The 19500-nt window shown below is 37.1% G+C and overlaps 1 protein-coding gene across 1 annotated transcript; it reads right to left on the bottom strand.

The window, feature by feature from the left end:
* Window positions 1-400: 400 nt before the first annotated feature.
* Window positions 401-19109, bottom strand: LOC107850906 (callose synthase 5). Its single transcript, XM_016695718.2, has 44 exons — window positions 19074-19109; window positions 18842-18884; window positions 17471-17817; window positions 17283-17383; window positions 15397-15518; window positions 15200-15296; window positions 14978-15088; window positions 14753-14881; window positions 14559-14651; window positions 14162-14253; window positions 13901-14027; window positions 13628-13765; window positions 13471-13547; window positions 13289-13367; window positions 13088-13213; window positions 12874-12988; window positions 12403-12740; window positions 11717-11769; window positions 11572-11632; window positions 11401-11482; window positions 11269-11318; window positions 11103-11189; window positions 8385-8507; window positions 8160-8254; window positions 7993-8077; window positions 7762-7922; window positions 6868-6991; window positions 6697-6791; window positions 6465-6582; window positions 6230-6381; window positions 5791-5900; window positions 5550-5675; window positions 5394-5462; window positions 4552-4741; window positions 4335-4446; window positions 4128-4247; window positions 3940-4055; window positions 3762-3845; window positions 2882-2994; window positions 2581-2810; window positions 1592-2389; window positions 1445-1495; window positions 1137-1322; window positions 401-916 (listed from the first exon to the last, which is right to left on the bottom strand). Exons 3-44 carry the CDS (start codon window positions 17685-17687, stop codon window positions 686-688), a joined length of 5784 nt encoding a protein of 1927 aa, XP_016551204.2. The 5' UTR covers window positions 17688-17817; window positions 18842-18884; window positions 19074-19109; the 3' UTR covers window positions 401-685.
* Between the last annotated feature and the right edge of the window lie 391 nt (window positions 19110-19500).

The raw sequence follows: 19500 nt of genomic DNA, 5'->3' as shown, positions 1-19500 counted from the left end.
TTACCCCCTGAATTTCTGCTCCACCCTACGTTCCATGTTTCCTCGTTGAAACCATTTTATAAAATCCTGCTAATATTTTACACTGATCATGTTATGGACCTGATCAGCCAGTTGGGCAATGAAATGGAAATCTGCTTCTTCCTTTTCTTACCTTAATTTCCTTTGTGCTTTCTGTTTAATCCTATAGGTAGAACAATACAACTTAAATCATGCTCTCTTTGTATTATTGGCACAAGTTTCTTCCCCATTCTGGTAGGTAGCAAGGAGAGTCGTCTCACCTCCTTGTTATAAGCTCGTGGGAGCCAAAAAAAGTGCAAAAAAAGTACGGCACATTTTTCTTTCAACTAATTGTGTCATGATCATATACAATTTGTTCCAACCGTGCTTTTTTTAAAAAAAAAAATTTCTCGCATTTGATTTCTTTTTGTCTCAAATGTTGGATCTAACCCAAAAGAAATAGAGTTGCGGCCAAGCTGGTTACATGAGCAATTATAACAAAGGAGTATATATCTTGTGCTGTAGTGTTCTGAAACTAAAATATGCTAAGAAATTTTATATTCTAGCTACAAGGTATCCCAGACCAGGGAGCAGAAGGCTTGATATGGCATCTTGAACAAAGGTGTGGGAGTCAACTTCTGCTTTGACAAAAAGATACAGAATGTTTGTTGTGTGATGATGACTAATCTCACTTGTGCTTCTTCCCACCAGCAAGAATACGTTGAATCTGAAGCCCTCTGCTGAAGGCCTGGTTGAAGAGCAACCTTGTCTGGAACTCGGAGACAAAAGGGAACCAAGCAAGAACAGCAATGGGTGCAAAGATCACGAGCCCCATTAAGTAATCATATCCTCTAGCCAGAGCCTTCACAGATCCCCACATTCCTAGGCCCTTCACTGCTGGCCTAAATGCCTGTGCTATCTGCAGGGCAGACGGTAAAGGTTTCAGACATAGGTACATAGAATTATCTTAGTGTGCTATGTCAAAGGCAGGTAAGTGTGTTTTTGTTAGATGCAATGAAAGCTGTCAAATTGTAAAGAATTTTCTCACTGTTGTAACATCAATCCCACTGACTATTAGAAGCAAAATGCATAGACTAGAAACCTTTCTATGGATAAAATTGAAGATATGAAATAGTTACCGAAAGAAGAGCCCATCCAGTTGGCAAGAAGGCCAATAAACTGGCAAAAATATCTCCAACAGTAAGATTTAGGAATCTGAACAGGATGACAAGTGTCACTACGAAGCCAATGAAAAGGAACAACTTTAGAAGCCTGAACATCAGCTGGAAATCAGCACTGAACCTCTTCCTGCCCAAGGATACTATCTGCAGATAGACAGTGTTTCAGAACACTATGTATGGAAAAAGACAACCTTCTGTGAGGAGAGTTTAAATTAATCTTTTTCTAAAGAATGGTTTCATGATGCAAAAGAGGTTCCAATACTGACCTTCAAGACGACCATGACGAACACAATGACCAACCAGGACAAACCATAAACCTGTGATCATATTAAAACGAGGATTAGCATATAAATGAGATGACAATTACACCTTCCATGTATTGTATTAAAGCTGAAAACTCAAGATGTACTAACAATGATACTTTTATCAGCACGGGACACATTTAGCTGATAAACAATTCCATACTGCAAAAATAAGAAGCGGAGTGAAAGAAGAAATTCACAGAAACGGCCAATTAGACCAGAGTTCTGCAGATGCTCTTGCTCTTCCTTCCACCAAGACTCCCAACTCTTGGTTGCCGGAACACCAATGCCTCCATGGTTGCTTATCCACTTGGCCCAGTCTTCCCAATCATCAACTATCTTTTGCCATTCAAAGCCTGAAGGATTAAAGAGGAAGGGAGCAAACAGCCATGAAACCACAAGGAACCACATTGAGCCACTGAGAAGCAAGAAAGCCATAGAACCATTAACCGCCACTCCGAAAATTTGATAAGCTATGAGCAAAACCATAATTTCCAGTGCTTTGGTGAAATGGCTCCTCGAGTACATCCTGTAGTTCTCACCAAACTTTTCATGTTTCACAACAAAACCACGCCCAGTTGCTCTGTATTTTGCGCCACCATGTAAAATTGTGCGGCCAAAGTAGTGGAGTTTTGTTCCAAGAGAGAAGGTAAAGAACACAGCAGCCAACTGCAGGTTCATAATGATGAGGTCACTTGCAGCAGTCCTGAAGCCTCTTTCGAGCCCAATCTCCATAACCATGGGCAGGGCCATCAATAAACCAAGTTGAACGACAGATTGTGACGCCATTGCAGCTTTGAGAGCATCATCACCCTTGGCTCTTGCGACTTTGACAACGGACTGTTCCATTCCACTCAATGCAAGGTAGATTTTACCATATAAAAATGCATAAACTGTGAGGACTACCAGCTGCCAGGAATAAACAAAATGATATCATAGGTATATCTTCCTTTACATCATCTTACAGAAGCAAAGTGATTGACGAACATGCTTTAAAATTGAAATAATTGAGATACATTGTAATTTTGAAGTAATGAAGTCCATAATAGATGAGTTAAAACTGTATATTTTGATGTCATGAAATGTTAAATAGGACTTACCATTGAGCTGATATAAAATCCAGTAGTTGTGAAATAGCAGGACAGCATACGGAAAAAATCAAAGCGATGTCCTAATCTGTACAGATCTCGGCTAAGAGTCTGCTCACCATTACCACAAGCCACTTTTGCCTCAAAGAGAGAGATTTGGTTAAGACCAACATCTCGCCCCTTTCCAACTTGAATGTACTCATGGTGAGTAATATTTCCACGTCGCAATGTTGAATTGAAACCTACAGAGCCAAACATTATGAACAATAAGGTGATCTGTCTATGCATCAATAGACATATTTCTAAAAGTTACCTGCAAATATGTCCTCGCTGAGATTGATACCCCTTGAAGCTTTGCTAATTCCACCACGTGTGATATGGAAAATTCTATCAAATACGTCTGGATGTCCATAATGGAAGCGGACCCTAAAATCATCAAAGTATAATAGAAAACAAATTTCATGGTCTCGACAGAAATCAGAACACATCATAAATGTAAATACAACAGCATACCCAGTATGTATATTCCCGCATACTGGGGTCTGGGGAAGGTAGAATGTACGCAATCCATACCACTACCTTAGAGGTGAGATAGAGAGGTTGTTTCCGATAGACCCCCGGCTCAAGACCAAACAACGTAGGAACATCATAAATGTAAATCATTTAGATATACCAGGTGAACTCTAACTGCAAGCAAACCACCGAAAGAAAGTCCCACTGCTCCTGATTTAGTTTCTTAATAGAAGAAAATGTATGTCTGTCCAAAAAATGGTGTTTCTAAACTTCACATTAACAATCCAGAATACTACTTTTTCTACTCTCCTTTTCCATTTTGGATAAAGAAAAAAAGTTACACCATGTTTAGTTCTTAGAAGGTTAGAGGCTGGAGGAAATTATGAGAAAACTGGTTTACTTTGCCCTTTTACTTGGATATTGGTGCTTACTTCTAGTTGGTAGTTATAACTAAGAGGGAAGTAAAACAGATTTGGACCCCTCCATTTTTCCATCTACTCCTCAGCCCTCACCCCCCCACCCCCCCTCCTTTTTTTTCAACCATGCATAGATGAATAATGTACGAAAAAGAAAAAAGTTGAATAGCGCTGCAAATGTTTTGCCAAAAGATGATGCATTGATATGGAAATACAGGACTGTCTGTTCAGTTGTTTTATGTGTTAAGGAACAGAAGAACACACCTTAAAGGCCTTGCAAGAACTCTCTGACCAATGGTGACAAAACTTGTCTCTTGATTGGACATAAACCATGCTAAAGAAGAAACACTGTAATTTGGAAGATGTGAGACCTTATCAGATATGTCAAAAAAACCTGGATTTAATGAAACTAAGCAGGCTGTAAAAGAAATTATCATGCTACCTTCCAGTGAAGATATGCTCACGAACACCTAATATTGTAGGTGGACGCACTCCGTGATCTTCATTAAATTCCTCAAGAAGGTTACGCATTTTTAAAGCTTCTTCCAAGTAATTGTCCTGCAAGAGAAAGCATTAAGTTATATTTTCTGATTACTTATCTTTATTTATTTCAACTCAGTCTCTCTTCACCTGATTCATGTCAATGGTTTGAAGAGCTTCCCCACGAGAGAAGATAATGGCATGATTCTGATTTTCAGGCTTTCCTTCTCCTATCTTTGCTGCACCAGGCAACTTTATACGGTATATTTCCTTAAAACAGAGATTGCAGAAGAATCAGAACTTGTAGCGCGAAGAATCAATTACAGTAAATATTTAGTATAAAAGAACTGTGATAACCTGATCAAGATTATCAACTGCTTTCACCAACACTGAATAATAAACCTTCTGAGTTTTTCCACTTTCTCGTTCTTCTACTTCATCAATGTATGCTACACGGAGAGAGGGGTTGCTGCACAGGAGAAGGAGAAAGAGATTTTCAACAGTATTCTAAATAACATTCGAGTATAGGATGAGAATACAACTTTTTGTTTTTCCAGAAGAAACAGAAACTTACTTGACCATCAAATTCAGAATATCAGTTGCATGCCGATCTCCATTTCGCTTTTGAATTCCATAATTCTGGCAGGTGGCGACATAGGTGAACTTCATATCAGCCACAGCTTCTAATTGAGCATACAATGATCTTTGGCTTTTCTTATCTTCCTCGGATGGCACTGTAACAGCTTTGTATCCTTCGAGAATCGCTGCGTATAAATAGTCAAAATGTAGTGCCTTAACAGGAAGGATATTTAACACTTGGTACCCTATTTCAAGCACCTTAGGTGAACTATTGGTAAAAACAGATAAAGCAGAAAAAAAAAATTGTTGGTTATTTAGTAATGTGTGTTCTCTTCATGTTGCATAATACAACTCGCTATAATCTTAAAAAATAACAGAATGAGAGTTTTAGTATAAAAAGTAGTTTTTTTTCCATTAATTCATTGATAGCTGCCATTACCATGCAACAGAACCAACCACCACAAAAAGTTCTGGTATAACAATTAAGTGATACTGGACATGCAAAACTGGTACAGAACTCAGCTCTCAGACCACACATGTTCATGATCAGAAGGCAAACACATGTACATGTAACTTATATGGGTCCTATTGCTGGTTCAAATGGCTACTTGTGGAATGTGGACCATAGCATGTCTGAATAAACTTCAGCTGCAAATTATGCCGACCACATATCATACGAAAAGTAAGACTTAGAGCAGATAGCAATTATTTCATCCTAAAGAAAATTCAGCAGATGTGGCTCAGTATTGCTTTCGTTACAAGAATTGTCAAGGTTCTTATAGCCCAAAGATAAAACCTCTTTACAGGAAAATGACATTAAGAAATATCATGGTTTACCTCCTTCTGAAGCCATATCAAGAAATGCTTGAAGCTTTAAAGCCCTCCTGTAGTACATCATTCCTCTTACTGAAAAGAATAAACAGTTACAGTAAATAATCGATAGGAAACTGTTAAGTCCAAAAGAATATGATGAGAAAAAGTATTTGAAGGTGCCTGTTCTGCAGAGAGTCTGTCCCCTTAATGAGGCCCAATGACGTAGCTGCAAGATGTTTTCTTCATTTTCCGAGACCTCCTGTTCCTTTTTACATCCAATACGTTCCATGAAGTTATTCCATTCATCTAGAAGGAAACAAAGTGGTGTCAAACAGACAAGAAAGACGCCAATAAAATAGGGAGGGGAACACATCATACTGAAAGGAATTTCATTTTCAAGTAGTTGATAATAGAATGAAACCTGGATAAATCTTTTGGAGATAGTAAATGATTGATACACCGTCTTCATTTTCCATCTCAAGATCGCCTTTTGAGTAGACAGTTTCCTCACTGTAGTATGGGGTCATGACACTGCATATGAAAAAAATATAATTGCACAACTGAATTTTGGATGATAGTACACAATTGATCCATGTGACAAATGAGATAGTTTGAATATTAATAATAAACAAAAGCATTGATATTTCTGCCGCTATTTACAGATTAATAGTGTGTTCTCATGACTATAATAATGCAATGTAACTTATTAACTTCATATAATTGATTGTTGACTGGCTAGAAATTTTACATTCACTCCAAATATATTAATGGCATGCCATAGGAAAGTCAAATTTTCAAAGGAAGCTCAAACTCATCAGATAATTTATCTGGAAAATTGAGGATGTATGCCTCAGCAGCACCTGAATGAAAGCATTTTGCGCACTCGAGGTGCACGTGGCATTTCCATGAACAATGAATTTGTGAAAAAGGAAATCCTTCTCCGTGCTTCGAGGTTGGTTGGAACTTCAACTGCTGATTCTTTCACAGTTAAAAGAAGATAAAGACGCCGAATCTGAGAAATAAATCAAGATGACATTTGTTTCTGTTTATCCATTAATTGAAGAAAAATCATATGATCATACACATATCAAAGACCTGTTCTTCCCACTGTGCTGTTATTGGAGGAGGGAATGCAATAGCTGTTCTTGAGTCGGTATTAGCAAAGAGCTGTTTCCCTGAATCCCTTCCATTATGACCAAGTTCTACAAGTTCCCTGAAACAATTATACAACAGCTAAAAAATATCAAATTGAATATGCTCAATAACATCAACACTATGCAGTTATCATCTAAAAAGCTCATCCAATAATGGCGCAGAATTCACTAACCCATTTTCATTCACCATCATGTCCCGGGTCACTATTTCTAACATATCCTGCAGTGCTATGACAATGGTGTTCCTTTTAGATGGATCACCATCTCTCTGCAACAAGAAAGAAAGTGAAATATCTGATATATGAAGTTCAACTGCTACAGACACCAGCCATCTCATCACTTACCAGTATCTCAAGCATGTCTACAAATTTCTTGCAAAGGTTTTGCAAAGGTCCTGTTCTGAAATTTGCAAGGAATGTGTTCTTTGAAATGCTGTTTTCAACTTCTTTTAGGATGATCCCTATCATCCTGACACGCAAATTAGACAGGATTAAGAAGATATGCATGTTGAAGAAGTACAAAATGTCATTTGATGCAGAAATTGGAAGGACTAAATTAAATAGCTGAAATGATGCATGAAGGTCGCAAACTACACGTAGGTAATGTTGAACTTCATAGAAGGTCGCTGATATGAGCTTCTTCACAGAGTAACAAAACAATGGTTTAACAGCAAAAATTAAATTGAGAAACAGGTAGGGAAGAAGTGAAGATTATATAGAATGCTTCTTATTTTTCAAAAGACAGAGAACACAGGTTAAATCAGACAGTTTTTTTCGATAAAAAGAAAATTCAAAAACTGACAAGAATTAGAACTCTGATAACCCAATTCAAGGACTTAAATGAAGCGAAAAATGTAATAACAAAGACCATTGTTATGAAACAAAAGCAAAAGTGATCTATAAATCACCAATTCAAGCACTTAAATGAAGCGAAAAATGTAATAGCAAAGACCATTCTTATAAAACAAAAGCACCAGTGATCTAAATCTAAGGTAATTCAACAAACAATATCACTGTATCTGAAAAAACAACCATTACGGCATACTACAGGCTAGAGATATTGATGTCTGTCTAAATGAACAAAAAAAGAGGTAGCAGACAGGAAAAGAAACAAGTTCCAGATAATCCTGATGGATATTCAAGAATATATTTGAATTCAGATGCATGTGTTCATGACATTGAATGATGATGAAGCTACTAAAATGATTCATAGATCTATGAATCAGCTGAAAAAGCAACCTTTTCTCAGTTTCTCCGACAACCAGGGCATTAAGAACAAGTTTAAAAGATTCATAACATTCAATGACGGCACACTTCATGTATTCATCAGCACAAATGCGCTTCCAAAGGTCAGCATCTTTGGAACGAAATTGTAAAGCCATGTCCAATGCAATTGGAATCTGCAAAAGGAAGAAAATCGAGCAATGTAGAAGAAATTAAAACAGAAGTGCATCAGCTGACAGTCTTTACCTTGCTAGCAAGCAAAAAGGGTGGCCATTGAATAACTTTCAGACTAGGATCCGAGGAATAAGGAACAAGTAATAGGTCCATCTCCCTGAAATAATGTGCACACAGTTCAATTCTCAATGCACGATGAACCAATTAGAAAGCAAAAAAGATGAGTCAAGGGACTTTTCCTGTCACTTAGAAGATCCTCTTCGCGAAAACTACATATAAATTCATTCCATAACTGAGCGAACTTTGCAGCTTCGCTTCTCTTGCTGGGTGAAACCTAGACATCCACCAAAACGAATATGTTTTATAAGATTTTCACTTTTTCAAGTCTTTGGCAATCTTTTTATCTTCATTGCGTAAAGAATAAAAAACATATACACGACGGAAAAGGTGAGGGCAAAATAAACCTCTGTAAAACTCTTGGAGAGTGAAAATTTTTTTTTCTCAGCTTTTTCATTAGGCACCAAGTAAGTGTTGAATGCACCAGGCAGAGACTGAAATCTTGACCTTAACATGCCTAAAGTTCTTATCTGTGTCAAAGGAAAGCAACAAAAAGAGCAGAACCATATGTTAATAAAGATTAACAAACTCGACAAATTAAAAATGATAATTTAATAAGATGAAAGCGTAGTTTCTCAGTAAAGCATATTTTAATTGCTTGAAAAACCTAAAATATCTCAATCAACCCTGATTATGATACAGCAAATTCCGTTAATGATAATTTGAGTCATGGAACCACAGTTATGCTATCAGAAAAGGAACCATTACTTTTCAAAAATTTACATATGGACAATTAGTTGCAATAATAATTATAGTAATGCAGTTCACTGACTTCCTAACCAGTCTTTATCACTGTCCACAAAAACTTTTTAAGTTTGCTCTAAATCTCATTTTTGTAAATAAAAGAAGACACACTCCAGATATGCTTCTGCAATTCTGATGATCACTGCTCCAAATACTCTACAACTATCTTCTTCAAATTGAAAAATTTTCCGAACAAAAGAAGCACATTGAAGAAATTATGTTAACAAACAATACAAAGGTTGTCCCACTAACCTGATGTTGGATTGAAATCACAACAACAACAACAGTCCCAGTGTATTCCCACAAAGTGAGGTCTGGGGAGGGTAAGATGTACGCAGTCCATACCACTACCTCCGCAGAAGTAGAGAGGATGTTTCCGATAGACCCCCGGCTCAAGATAGAGAATAGTACACCAAGGCCGTTGTTAGAATACAAGTAGGATTATAATCCTACTTGTATTCTAACAGCCGTAATGAAACATGAAACCGGATGGATGGCATAACCGAAATACGAAATAAGAAATAATAAACATAAAATACAAAATAAATATCAGAGAAATACGAAAATAAGCGAAATACTAACAATTCGCAATAAGACATAAGAAAGAGGACACCCACCTAGTAGTAACCTACACTCCCAGACCAAAGACACCCACTACACCCAAACCCTCCTGACTAGGCTCCTACTCAAGGACACAGACCTAGAATTACTAACCCGGCTACACAAGCGCTCTTCTCCTACCACCTTGCTACAGCCCACACACTCACACTAGCCTTCTACCCTAATCTGTGACCTCCACACCTTCCTGTCTAGGGTCATGTCCTCAGTAAGCTGAAACTGCTCCATGTCATGTCTAATCACCTCCCTCCAGTATTTCTTCGGCCTACCTCTACTCCTCCTGAAGCGATCCGCAGCAAGTCTCTTGCACCTCCGAACTAGGACATCCGTGCCCCTCCTCATCACATACCCAAACCATCTCAATCTTCCCTCTCGCATTTTTTCCTCCACCAAAGCCACTCCCACCTTCTCTCGGATAGTCTCATTCCTAACTCTATCCCCCTCTAGTAAGTCCACACATCCAACGCAGCATTCTCATCTCCGCCACCTTCAATCTTTGAATGTGGGAGTTCTTAATTGGCAACACTCCGCTCCGTACAGCATGACCGGATGGACTGCCACTCTGTAGAATTTGCCTTTAAGCTTAAGGGACACCTTCTTATCACACAACACTCCCGAGGCGAGCCTCCAATTCATCCAATCTGCTCCAATATGCTTAGAGACATCCTCGTCAATCTCGCCATTCCCCTGAATTATAAACCCCAGATACTTCAAACTATCCCTCTTGCGAACATCCTGGGAATCCAACCTCACCACCACTTCGTCCTCCTGACTCGAATCACTAAACTTGCACTCTAAATACTTTGTCTTGAACCTACTCAACCTGAACCCCTTAGATTCAAGGGTTTGCCTCCAAACCTCCAATTTCTCATTCACACCTCCCCATGTCTCATCGATCAACACTACATCGTCCGCAAATAACATACACCAAGGCACCTCCCCTTGAATACTCTGCGTCAACACGTCCATCACCAATGCAAAAAGGAACGGGCTAAGAGTCGATCCCTGATGCAAACCTGTCTCGATCGGAAAATGCTCTGAGTCTCCTCCCGCCGTCCTCACCCGAGTCTTCCCTCTATCGTACATGTCCTTAATAGCTCTGACGTACGCCACCGGCACTCCACTCACCTCCAAGCATCTCCAAAGAACCTCCCTAGGGACTTTGTCGTACGCCTTCTGTGCAAGTCCCTCTTCCTTTCCCTATACTGCTCCACCAATCTTCTCACCAGGTGGATTTCTTCTGTCGTCGAGCGACCAGGCATAAAACCAAACTGATTCTCCGAAATGAACACGACCCTCCTCAATCTCCGCTCAACCACCCTCTCCCAAATCTTCATAGTGTGACTTAACAGCTTAATACCCCTATAGTTGTTGCAACTCTGAATGTCACCTTTGTTTTTATACAACGAAATCATCGAACTCCATCTCTAAGCCTCAGGCATTCTCGCCGTCTTGAAAATGACATTAAAGTTGGATTGAAATCAAGAGTTTATAATTATTGTACACACACAGATTTCCAATTTTTAATATTTTCCAACATCACTACTACTGCAATATTCTACCCAGACATCATAATGAGCAGCAATAATCAAGTTGTCTCTAAACTAAATTTCAGTAAGATACATTGACAAGTGACAACACATTAACCATATTTGTTGACGGCAAAGTAAATAATAATCAAGATGCATTCGGAAAGTGATTACCTCACCCAGGCGATCAAAGGCACCTATAACACCACCACACAGAGTCGAGAAAATAGCATACCATATTTGAGCGTCCATAAAGTAAACCTGTATAAATTTGGAATACAATATTTATAGGGAAAATAACCATGAAACATGTACAAATGAAAACAATGACAAGACATACTATGATAACTGGTGTCCACAAGACAAGCACAGCCCCATAATTGCTCGTAACTGCACAGATAGGATAGATTCATTAGCATCAATTCGACAATAGAGAATCTGAAAAAAAAAGAGTGAAATTTGGAATATATACCACCGGGGAAGAACTCATGCCAAGCATACTGTACGTGAGTGATGTTCAAAATTATTTTTGTGGGCTTTATAAGAGGTTTTATCTGAAGACACATATACACCATGTTTAGAAAATAAACACAACTACCACGTCTCATTCCAAAGAAGAGCAGCGGTATAGATATCCAATTACCTGAATAAAGTAGCTGAACGCAAATTTTGCACAAAGAAGTATCACCCAGAATAGAGTATACCTGATACAAAGAAGTGGAGCATCCGATAGAGCAAGTGTCGAACATAATTAAGAGAAAGTTGGAAGTAAAGACTTGTTAACATACTTTATTAGTGCAAACTGACTTTCATGCATTCCCCTCCCAACATATATTCTTGGCTGCAGAAAACAAGCAGGCCCAGACAGTTAATAATGTTTGCTGTAGAAAATTAACTACCGGCATATAAATACAAAGTAGCCAGATGAGTGGACAAAATGTATGAGCTGCTGTCTTATGGAAACAGATAAATAAATGAACTCTATCCTATTTTTGCAAATGCTAAATCATATGATCAGAGTACAAAGAAACTCAAACAAGCAAAGTTCACCTAAAATACGAAAAACTTACAAAGTTACCACATAGGATTCAAGTTACGCCCTTGACATATAACCATTTTACCTCTTTTCCCAGGATTTATGTTCTTTCAGACATCGTTTTTTAAAAGCATGGGATATGTTAGTATAAATCTTAAAATACTGTGCATTATTTCATATGTGGAAGATCTTCAATATTCGTAAAGGGACTCAAAACCAAAAAATCTGATGTATTATTGGTGGTTATAACCAAAAAAACATTTTAAAGTCCAGATTTGGCGAAAGAAAAAGCAGAAGCATAGAATATCAATAAGGAATTTGCTTTTAGCTCAAGAGATTGATTAACTGCAGATAGCATGTATGCCTTCTAGACTGACAACAAAGGAAAATAAAATTTTTGTAAGAAACTAAACGAATGCATTTCACGGTTGTTATTACCTGAGACCACCAGAGAAGGAACCTTACTACAAGCCAATCCGAGTTCTCAATCCACCGACGGAGCATTGGGAAAATAAACAAAGCTGCAGTAAGTAAATTGGGTAGTAGGTTTACAGCCACAGCCATTAGGTACAAAGGAGGAATGCCCTTCATCTTGTCTAAAAATGTCAGGGAACGTTTGATCTCCGTAAATAGCTCTGAGTTGCTTTGTTGGAGATAAATTAGTGGGAGGATGATACACCATGCAAGGCTGAGAATTATCTTCAGAACATTCCTCAGTACATCTGTGAACTTCCATCTGTGATAGCCCGGAAAGTTCAGTGTGATGTCCAGGATACCTAACGTAAAAAACAAGGGATGGTTATTTTTCTGCTAAACTGCTACTAATTAGCATGTAAAAAGGGAATAATAAGAGTAGAAAATCTTACAAGATATTAATGCAATTTACAAGAAATTCATAGAGTTACGTACTTTGGAGAAAGCGAAGAAGAGCTGCCGTTATGAAAATACTGGACAGGTTGTATAAAGAATCCTTCTTAAATATATCCGACACAGGAATGTCACTCCATGCAAATATGACCAAGGCCTGCAAGAATACATTCCAAAAATGGCCCAAAACTGAACAAGTAAGCTAAAAGGAGCAAAGAAACAATATATAGTAATATTCACCGTTCAAATTTTACACCTGCAAAGACAGGAGGAAAAAGGTCCAAAGACGGTCATAGCTTCGGAAAATATGCCAAAATGACCGGGTCTCAACAAAGTAGGATTTTCCCATTTTTCCAAGCTTTCTATTAGCAGCTCCTTTTCCCTGTAATAACAGTCATTAAGTAAACAATTCTTCTTCCATAGAAGCAGAAACTTTTCATGAAAGTACAAGTCATACTTGTGTGGTGTCACGTGTTGATTTAAAGAAATCACCATCATCACGCATTGGCCAACCTAAAGAAAAGCAATCTTGCGACCTGACAACATATATCAAATCCAATGATTACATATGAAACCATTTGTCATGTTGTTATTTCAATTATCACAGTAGTGAAGTTGTTGTTCTAATTAAACAAGTACCAGAAATATTCATTCAGATCATCATAATTGCACCAATTTGAGTACGGTGCTTTTCCATTTTTGCTTTTTTTGGCTTCCTGGAAGAGCAAATGTCGTTAAAACATCTGCAAAAGGAAACTTGAAGTTGAAGAAAATGCAGATATATGAGACGCATTACCTTATCAATCACACGATAAATGGGAGTAATGACCTTTCGCAGGAATGATTCATCATCCCCACCATAAGAAGGTTTGATATTTTCTCCAGTGACTATGCTCACATTTCCTGCTAAGAGGCCATGTAGCTCATATGCCATCTGAATCAACAATGTAGAAGTTATTTTTGCATTAATGGCAGGATTACTCTGCAAATGTGTGTTATTGTAGGTGTATAATTTTGACATCTATAGACTAGAAGTGGTGATATAAAAGAAGATTAATAAACCACTCACATTATGGAAGATGTAACATAGACACTCTGGCATAAAGCGAACATTAGCTGCTTCACCCCAGATTAGAAGGTAAAGGCCCATGTAAAGTATTTTTCTCTGTTGCGCTTCTTGTTGAGCTTGAGGGAGCCTAAATGCAATAAATTTGTTGCATGAAAACATTACTCAATATTTGTGGTTTATGCACTTCTAAAAGCCAAAAGAGCAAAAGCATATAAGAGAATATCCACTTGGAAGTAAGAATATGTATTGTCAATATTTTACCGTAAGCTGTGTTTTTTCCCCAAGTATTTGCACCATGTTTTGTAGTTTTTGAACAACTTGCTCATTAGAGCATCCACAGCTCGATCGTCCAGCTACATTGAAACAATAGTTCGTAAGAACAGATTTTGATTCTGTTACTTTCTTGTATAGGCCCGCTGCTTTCTTGCTATTAATAAATCCAGACAAATAAGAAATGCATTTACTCCAGAGACTAGAGCAATCAATTAGGAGACTGATAAAAAAATTAAGTAATACAAAGCACGCGGTTAAGAACTAAACTGAAAGGTGTAGTTTAATCCAAGGTAAAATGAGTAAGAAATCCTAGGAGCATCAGATATTAGATATTGAACATAATGGGGAATAAAAAACACATAAGTTAGCTATATGTGATACGTGCCTTGCTTAGTGGCTCAGCCTTGGGGATTAGCCTTATATGAATATTCGCAAGGAGCAAACTCAGATTCTCCCGCTGGTTTCTTACATTATCCCTCTGCAGACAGCACATAGAGGTTACCAATTTCTCATTCTGACCAAAGACTTTAGTGAGTTTCAAGCAATTATAATCTCATTCTTTGAATTAGAAACTGTTACCTGAAACCCGAACATTGCTCTTAGCCAATCCAGAACATCCAGATCTCCTGTTTTCTGCCTCTGCTGTTCAAAGGAAGCTGGCCAATTCAACCCACGTGTATTTGAGAGAGCAGAAACGGCCGCTTTAACCTGGTGAGGAGTTGTAAACGAAAAGCTAAAAATCTTGACATATTATTTCAAACTACATGTGCCTATATTTTCCGTATGTATGTGTTTATGTAGTACCTCCTCAAGTTGCATAATGGACTGTGATGCTCCAGCCGAATCCAGGGGGAGAATATTATACGGGGCATATATTTCCTTTTTGGCCTGAACATCATTTGCTGCGGCAATGATCTGATCAATAACTCATTTCATTAAGTTGTTGCACAGAATCCTCCAATGAATGCCAGAAAAGTTTAGAACATTTAAATGGAATATTCATAAAGTTTTAATATTAGTACTGACTTCAGGAGCAACTTCTTCAACTTTTTCAGACTTATTAACGGCACAAAGAACTTCAAAAAGCACTCCAGCAGTCTGATATGCTTTGCCAAGCTGAGCTCTGTTTTCAAAAGATTAAAGAGCCTTGCACCAATTAGTACCAAGCCATGGCAACAAACTAGTAAAAGGATATTAATTAAACCAAGAATAGTTATAGTTACCTGTCTGCTTGTTCTCCCTTGTTAAGAGACACGACATACTGCTCATAGTATTGCTTGTAAAAGCTCTCAATTTCCCGTGCATCAGTCTTTTTCACCCTAGAAGCAAGACTCGACGCATTGTCCTGAATGAAACCAATTCCTTTAGCTAACCCCTAAACTATTGGGCACAAAAGAACTTAGGGCTCATTTGATATTAAATACAAGGAATAACTAATCTCGAGATAAATTTTGAAAGAGTTTATCTCACGTTTGGTTGAGATTGGGATAAAATGCATTTTCAAAATTAGTTATTTGGAATTATAGTCTCATTTTTATCTCATTTAGGGTGGACAACTGATCTCAAAATAGCTAATAGCATGATAATTAATGAGAATAACTTGCTTCCCAATCAAATGACTCCTTAATGGTTATAAACAATTGACCAACAGTCTCTACCTGAAATTAATCCTAATAAACACCTGAGAAATTCTGGAAATACAATACTACAATGCTTTGAGTCTGAAAACTATGCAGTGTTCAAGCAATTGTAAACAACGAGGAACTTATTTAATGTCACTCTCTGCAGGTTAAGTTCAGAAGTGGCCCTAAAATGCAGTAAAAGGCCAGATATTTGGGGACAAGAATTCAAGATCCCACATTTTGAGGACAAATAGTAACAAATAGTGAAATAATCCTATTAGGGGTCATTTGGTTGGAAACAAATTATACCGGGATTAGTTTAACTGGTATTAGTTATCTGGAATAAGTTATCGTAATATTATTTTTTTGATGGTTGTTTGTTTGGTGGTACTAAAAATACTAATATGTAGTAATATATTATTTGTTTATAAAAATACCTCTCACTTTAGTTAATTTAATTATTTTTATGTTTGTATTCCTATGATTTTTATACGTATTCAGTTATGTGCCAATATATAAAATTCATACGTATTTATCTAAATAATAATAATTATTAAAGTTGTACATTACACTTTAATAATATATATTATATTATCCTAATATTGATATTTGATGATTCCATGAACTTATTGCAGTATCTACTAGTCACAAAACATAATGTCATCAAGCAAAGAGTAGAATGTGGAAATAGTATGTACTAATGTTGGAGATGAGAAAGTGAAGCGGCATAAATACCTAGCTGTAAATATCTAGTATTTTATTTTTATTGTCTGAAAAATAAGAAAAGGGCATTAAAAATATTAATTTATGAATTTACAAAAGGCTCAAACTATAGGCTCCACCAACTTTTATTTTATTTTAGATTCGAGCTCATATCCAAGATTTTCAAGTATATATCCATCAATTTTAATATTTTAACCCCTCTAAAGTTAGTATACATAGAGATGCATGTGATATTCAGGTTTAGCAAGTTGGAGTGTTGATGAGAAGTTTCACTCTCAAAAAGAAACAGTAGTCAGTAGTAGTTTGTGTATAGGTTCAGTCGTGTTCAACACTAGTCGTGTAAACAAGAAAAACAGTAACATGCCAAGCTACAAAAGAATAAATTAGATGTAATTTTGTCATTTTATAATTTTATCCAAGGATAAATTAAGGTGAGATAATTGATACCACTAAATGTGTGGAGTAACTTATTTCGGTACTATTATTAGTCCTGAGATAAGTTATCTCAAGTATTATCAACCAAACGATGCATTAAAAAATTTATCCTGAAACTATTATTTTATCTCAAAATTATTTGCCTATAACTTACACCAAACAACTCCTTAGTCTCTACCCTTTCCACAACCTATATAACAGTGAAAAAAATCCTATCAGATTGTCCAATGTCTAAACGCTTGATTTTCTCCATCAAGTTCAATTAATTCTAATTTAAAAACAAATATAGAGAGAGGAAAATAAAAATAAATAAATCAAATCATACGTACACGCTCTAAACGTTGGAAGAGATTGGTTTTGAATTGCCGAACACCACGTCCACTTGAGGTGGGGTCCAATCTATGCGCCTTCTCAAACGCATAGAATCGACCTATAATTAACAACGAAACCAAAGAGGAAAAATGAGAAATTCCAGAGATTAATGTGTACATAGAGATTGAATGTAATGGGTACATACATAGATACGCGACGCGAGGGCGTTCGTTTTGTATCTCTCTGGCGACGCGAAGGATTGGTGCAATGGACTGGAGAGAAGAGGGAACAACCTCGTTGTCAAACACCTCCATAGAGAAGGTAGTGGTGGCGGCGCTGCGTGACGGCCGCCGAGTCAGTGATGACGGCCCTACACCGCCGACGTCCATTCCCTGATCCGCCGGTCTCGCCGGATTCGTCATCGTGATTTTTGTTCTCTCTGAATCAGTGCTGCCGGTAGCTTAGCTAACTGAACTTAGCTGGCTTCGACACCACCGCTCTCTTCCAGCTGCTCCAGCTCCTTTCCGTTTCTCCCTCTCTTCCCTTCAATTTCTGTTCAAAATATACATCCATAATCATCACGATCAAATACGTATAATAAAGATATTCTCTGTATAATGCTACATATATATTCATGATAATCAAACAAACGCATAACCTTCTCTTAATTAAATCTAAAATCATGCTCAGACGCATAAACAAGCTCGTTCGTGAAGTAACATACATATAAATCCAAATTTATGTGCACTTACTACCACACAATCATTTACAGAGAGATATATACATTATCATGCACTATATGCTCAAAAACGCTTACATTCACAAAATCCGAAAGACCGGAACGATGAAAACTTACAGCCTAGCATCTTAACCGATTAAAACTTTTACAATTGAACCCGTATAATGAATATCTCATGTGTACGTACAATTCCAGAGCTATACGCATAAACCGTCTCATCAATCTATAATCATGACCAGACTCGTATATAAACAAGCTCTTTTAGATTCCGAAACTAACATGCATATAAATCCATATATATGCATGAATACACACACACATTCATACATTAATATATACGCAAAAACAGATCGATTAATTCCTACATTCATACATTATCATGCACTATATATAAAAAAAAAAACGCATAAATTTATGCATTATCATGTACTGCATACACAAAAACAGATCAATTAATTCATATATTCATACATTGCCATGCAGTATATGCACAAAAAATGCATAAATTCATACATTATCATGCACTATAAACACAAAAGCCGAATCAATTAATCCATAACTATCATGCACAAAAATGCACATATTCATACATTATCATGTATTATATATACAAAAAACAGATCAATTAATTAATACATTACCATACACTATATGCACAAAAACGCATAATTCACGCATTATCATGTACTAAAAAACAGATCAACCAATGCATACGTTCATACATTATCATGCACTATATGAAAAAAAAACGCATAAATTATCATGCACTATATACCCAAACACGAATCAATTAATTCATCAAAAATCCGAAAAAGAATCGATAGAATCAAAACTTACGGTAGAAGCTTGACAATGAAGTTATAAGCAGCACAGCTTCTGCCTGAAAATACCACGCAGGGAGGAGATGAAGAAAAAACAAACCGATCAAAATTAAACTACAAAGAGAAATGAAACTAGTTTTAGCTTAGACCATCTTAGTTTGTTATTATTATACATAAAAATTTTAAAGAGAGATTGATGGAAAATGGATGGTGAAATTATTGAATGTAAATGTAAAGGGAAAACGTACCAAGCGGAGACCCAAAAAAAGAGAGGGGAGAAGTGTGAAAGGGAGGGAATAGAGGGAAGGATTTAAAACGGAGGGAGAAAGCCACTTGATAGGACACGTGTACGGTTCACCGTCATTTCCGCTAGTTCTGTTATAGCTCGTTAACCAGTGGTCCCTAGAATTTTCACCACTCCTTCTTACTTCTTTTTGTTGGGTGAAGACGCTCCAACACCAAATTCTATATTTGCATCATATATGGGATAATACATGCTAGTATAAATTATTTTTGAGAAAAGGCGTCGTTTTCATCTTAAACTATACTCGAAAAGTCTAAGTCATGCTTAAACTATACTAGTGACCTATTACACACCTTAACTATAAAAAAGTGATATTATTACCTCCCCGCGACCCCCATTTGAAGGCGCGTGTGTTACACTTATTTTAGGCG

Source organism: Capsicum annuum, chromosome 12 (assembly GCF_002878395.1).
Source record: "Capsicum annuum cultivar UCD-10X-F1 chromosome 12, UCD10Xv1.1, whole genome shotgun sequence".
NCBI lineage: Eukaryota > Viridiplantae > Streptophyta > Magnoliopsida > Solanales > Solanaceae > Capsicum > Capsicum annuum.
Note: the sequence above shows the minus strand (reverse complement) of the source record. Positions and strands in the feature narration are given on the sequence as shown.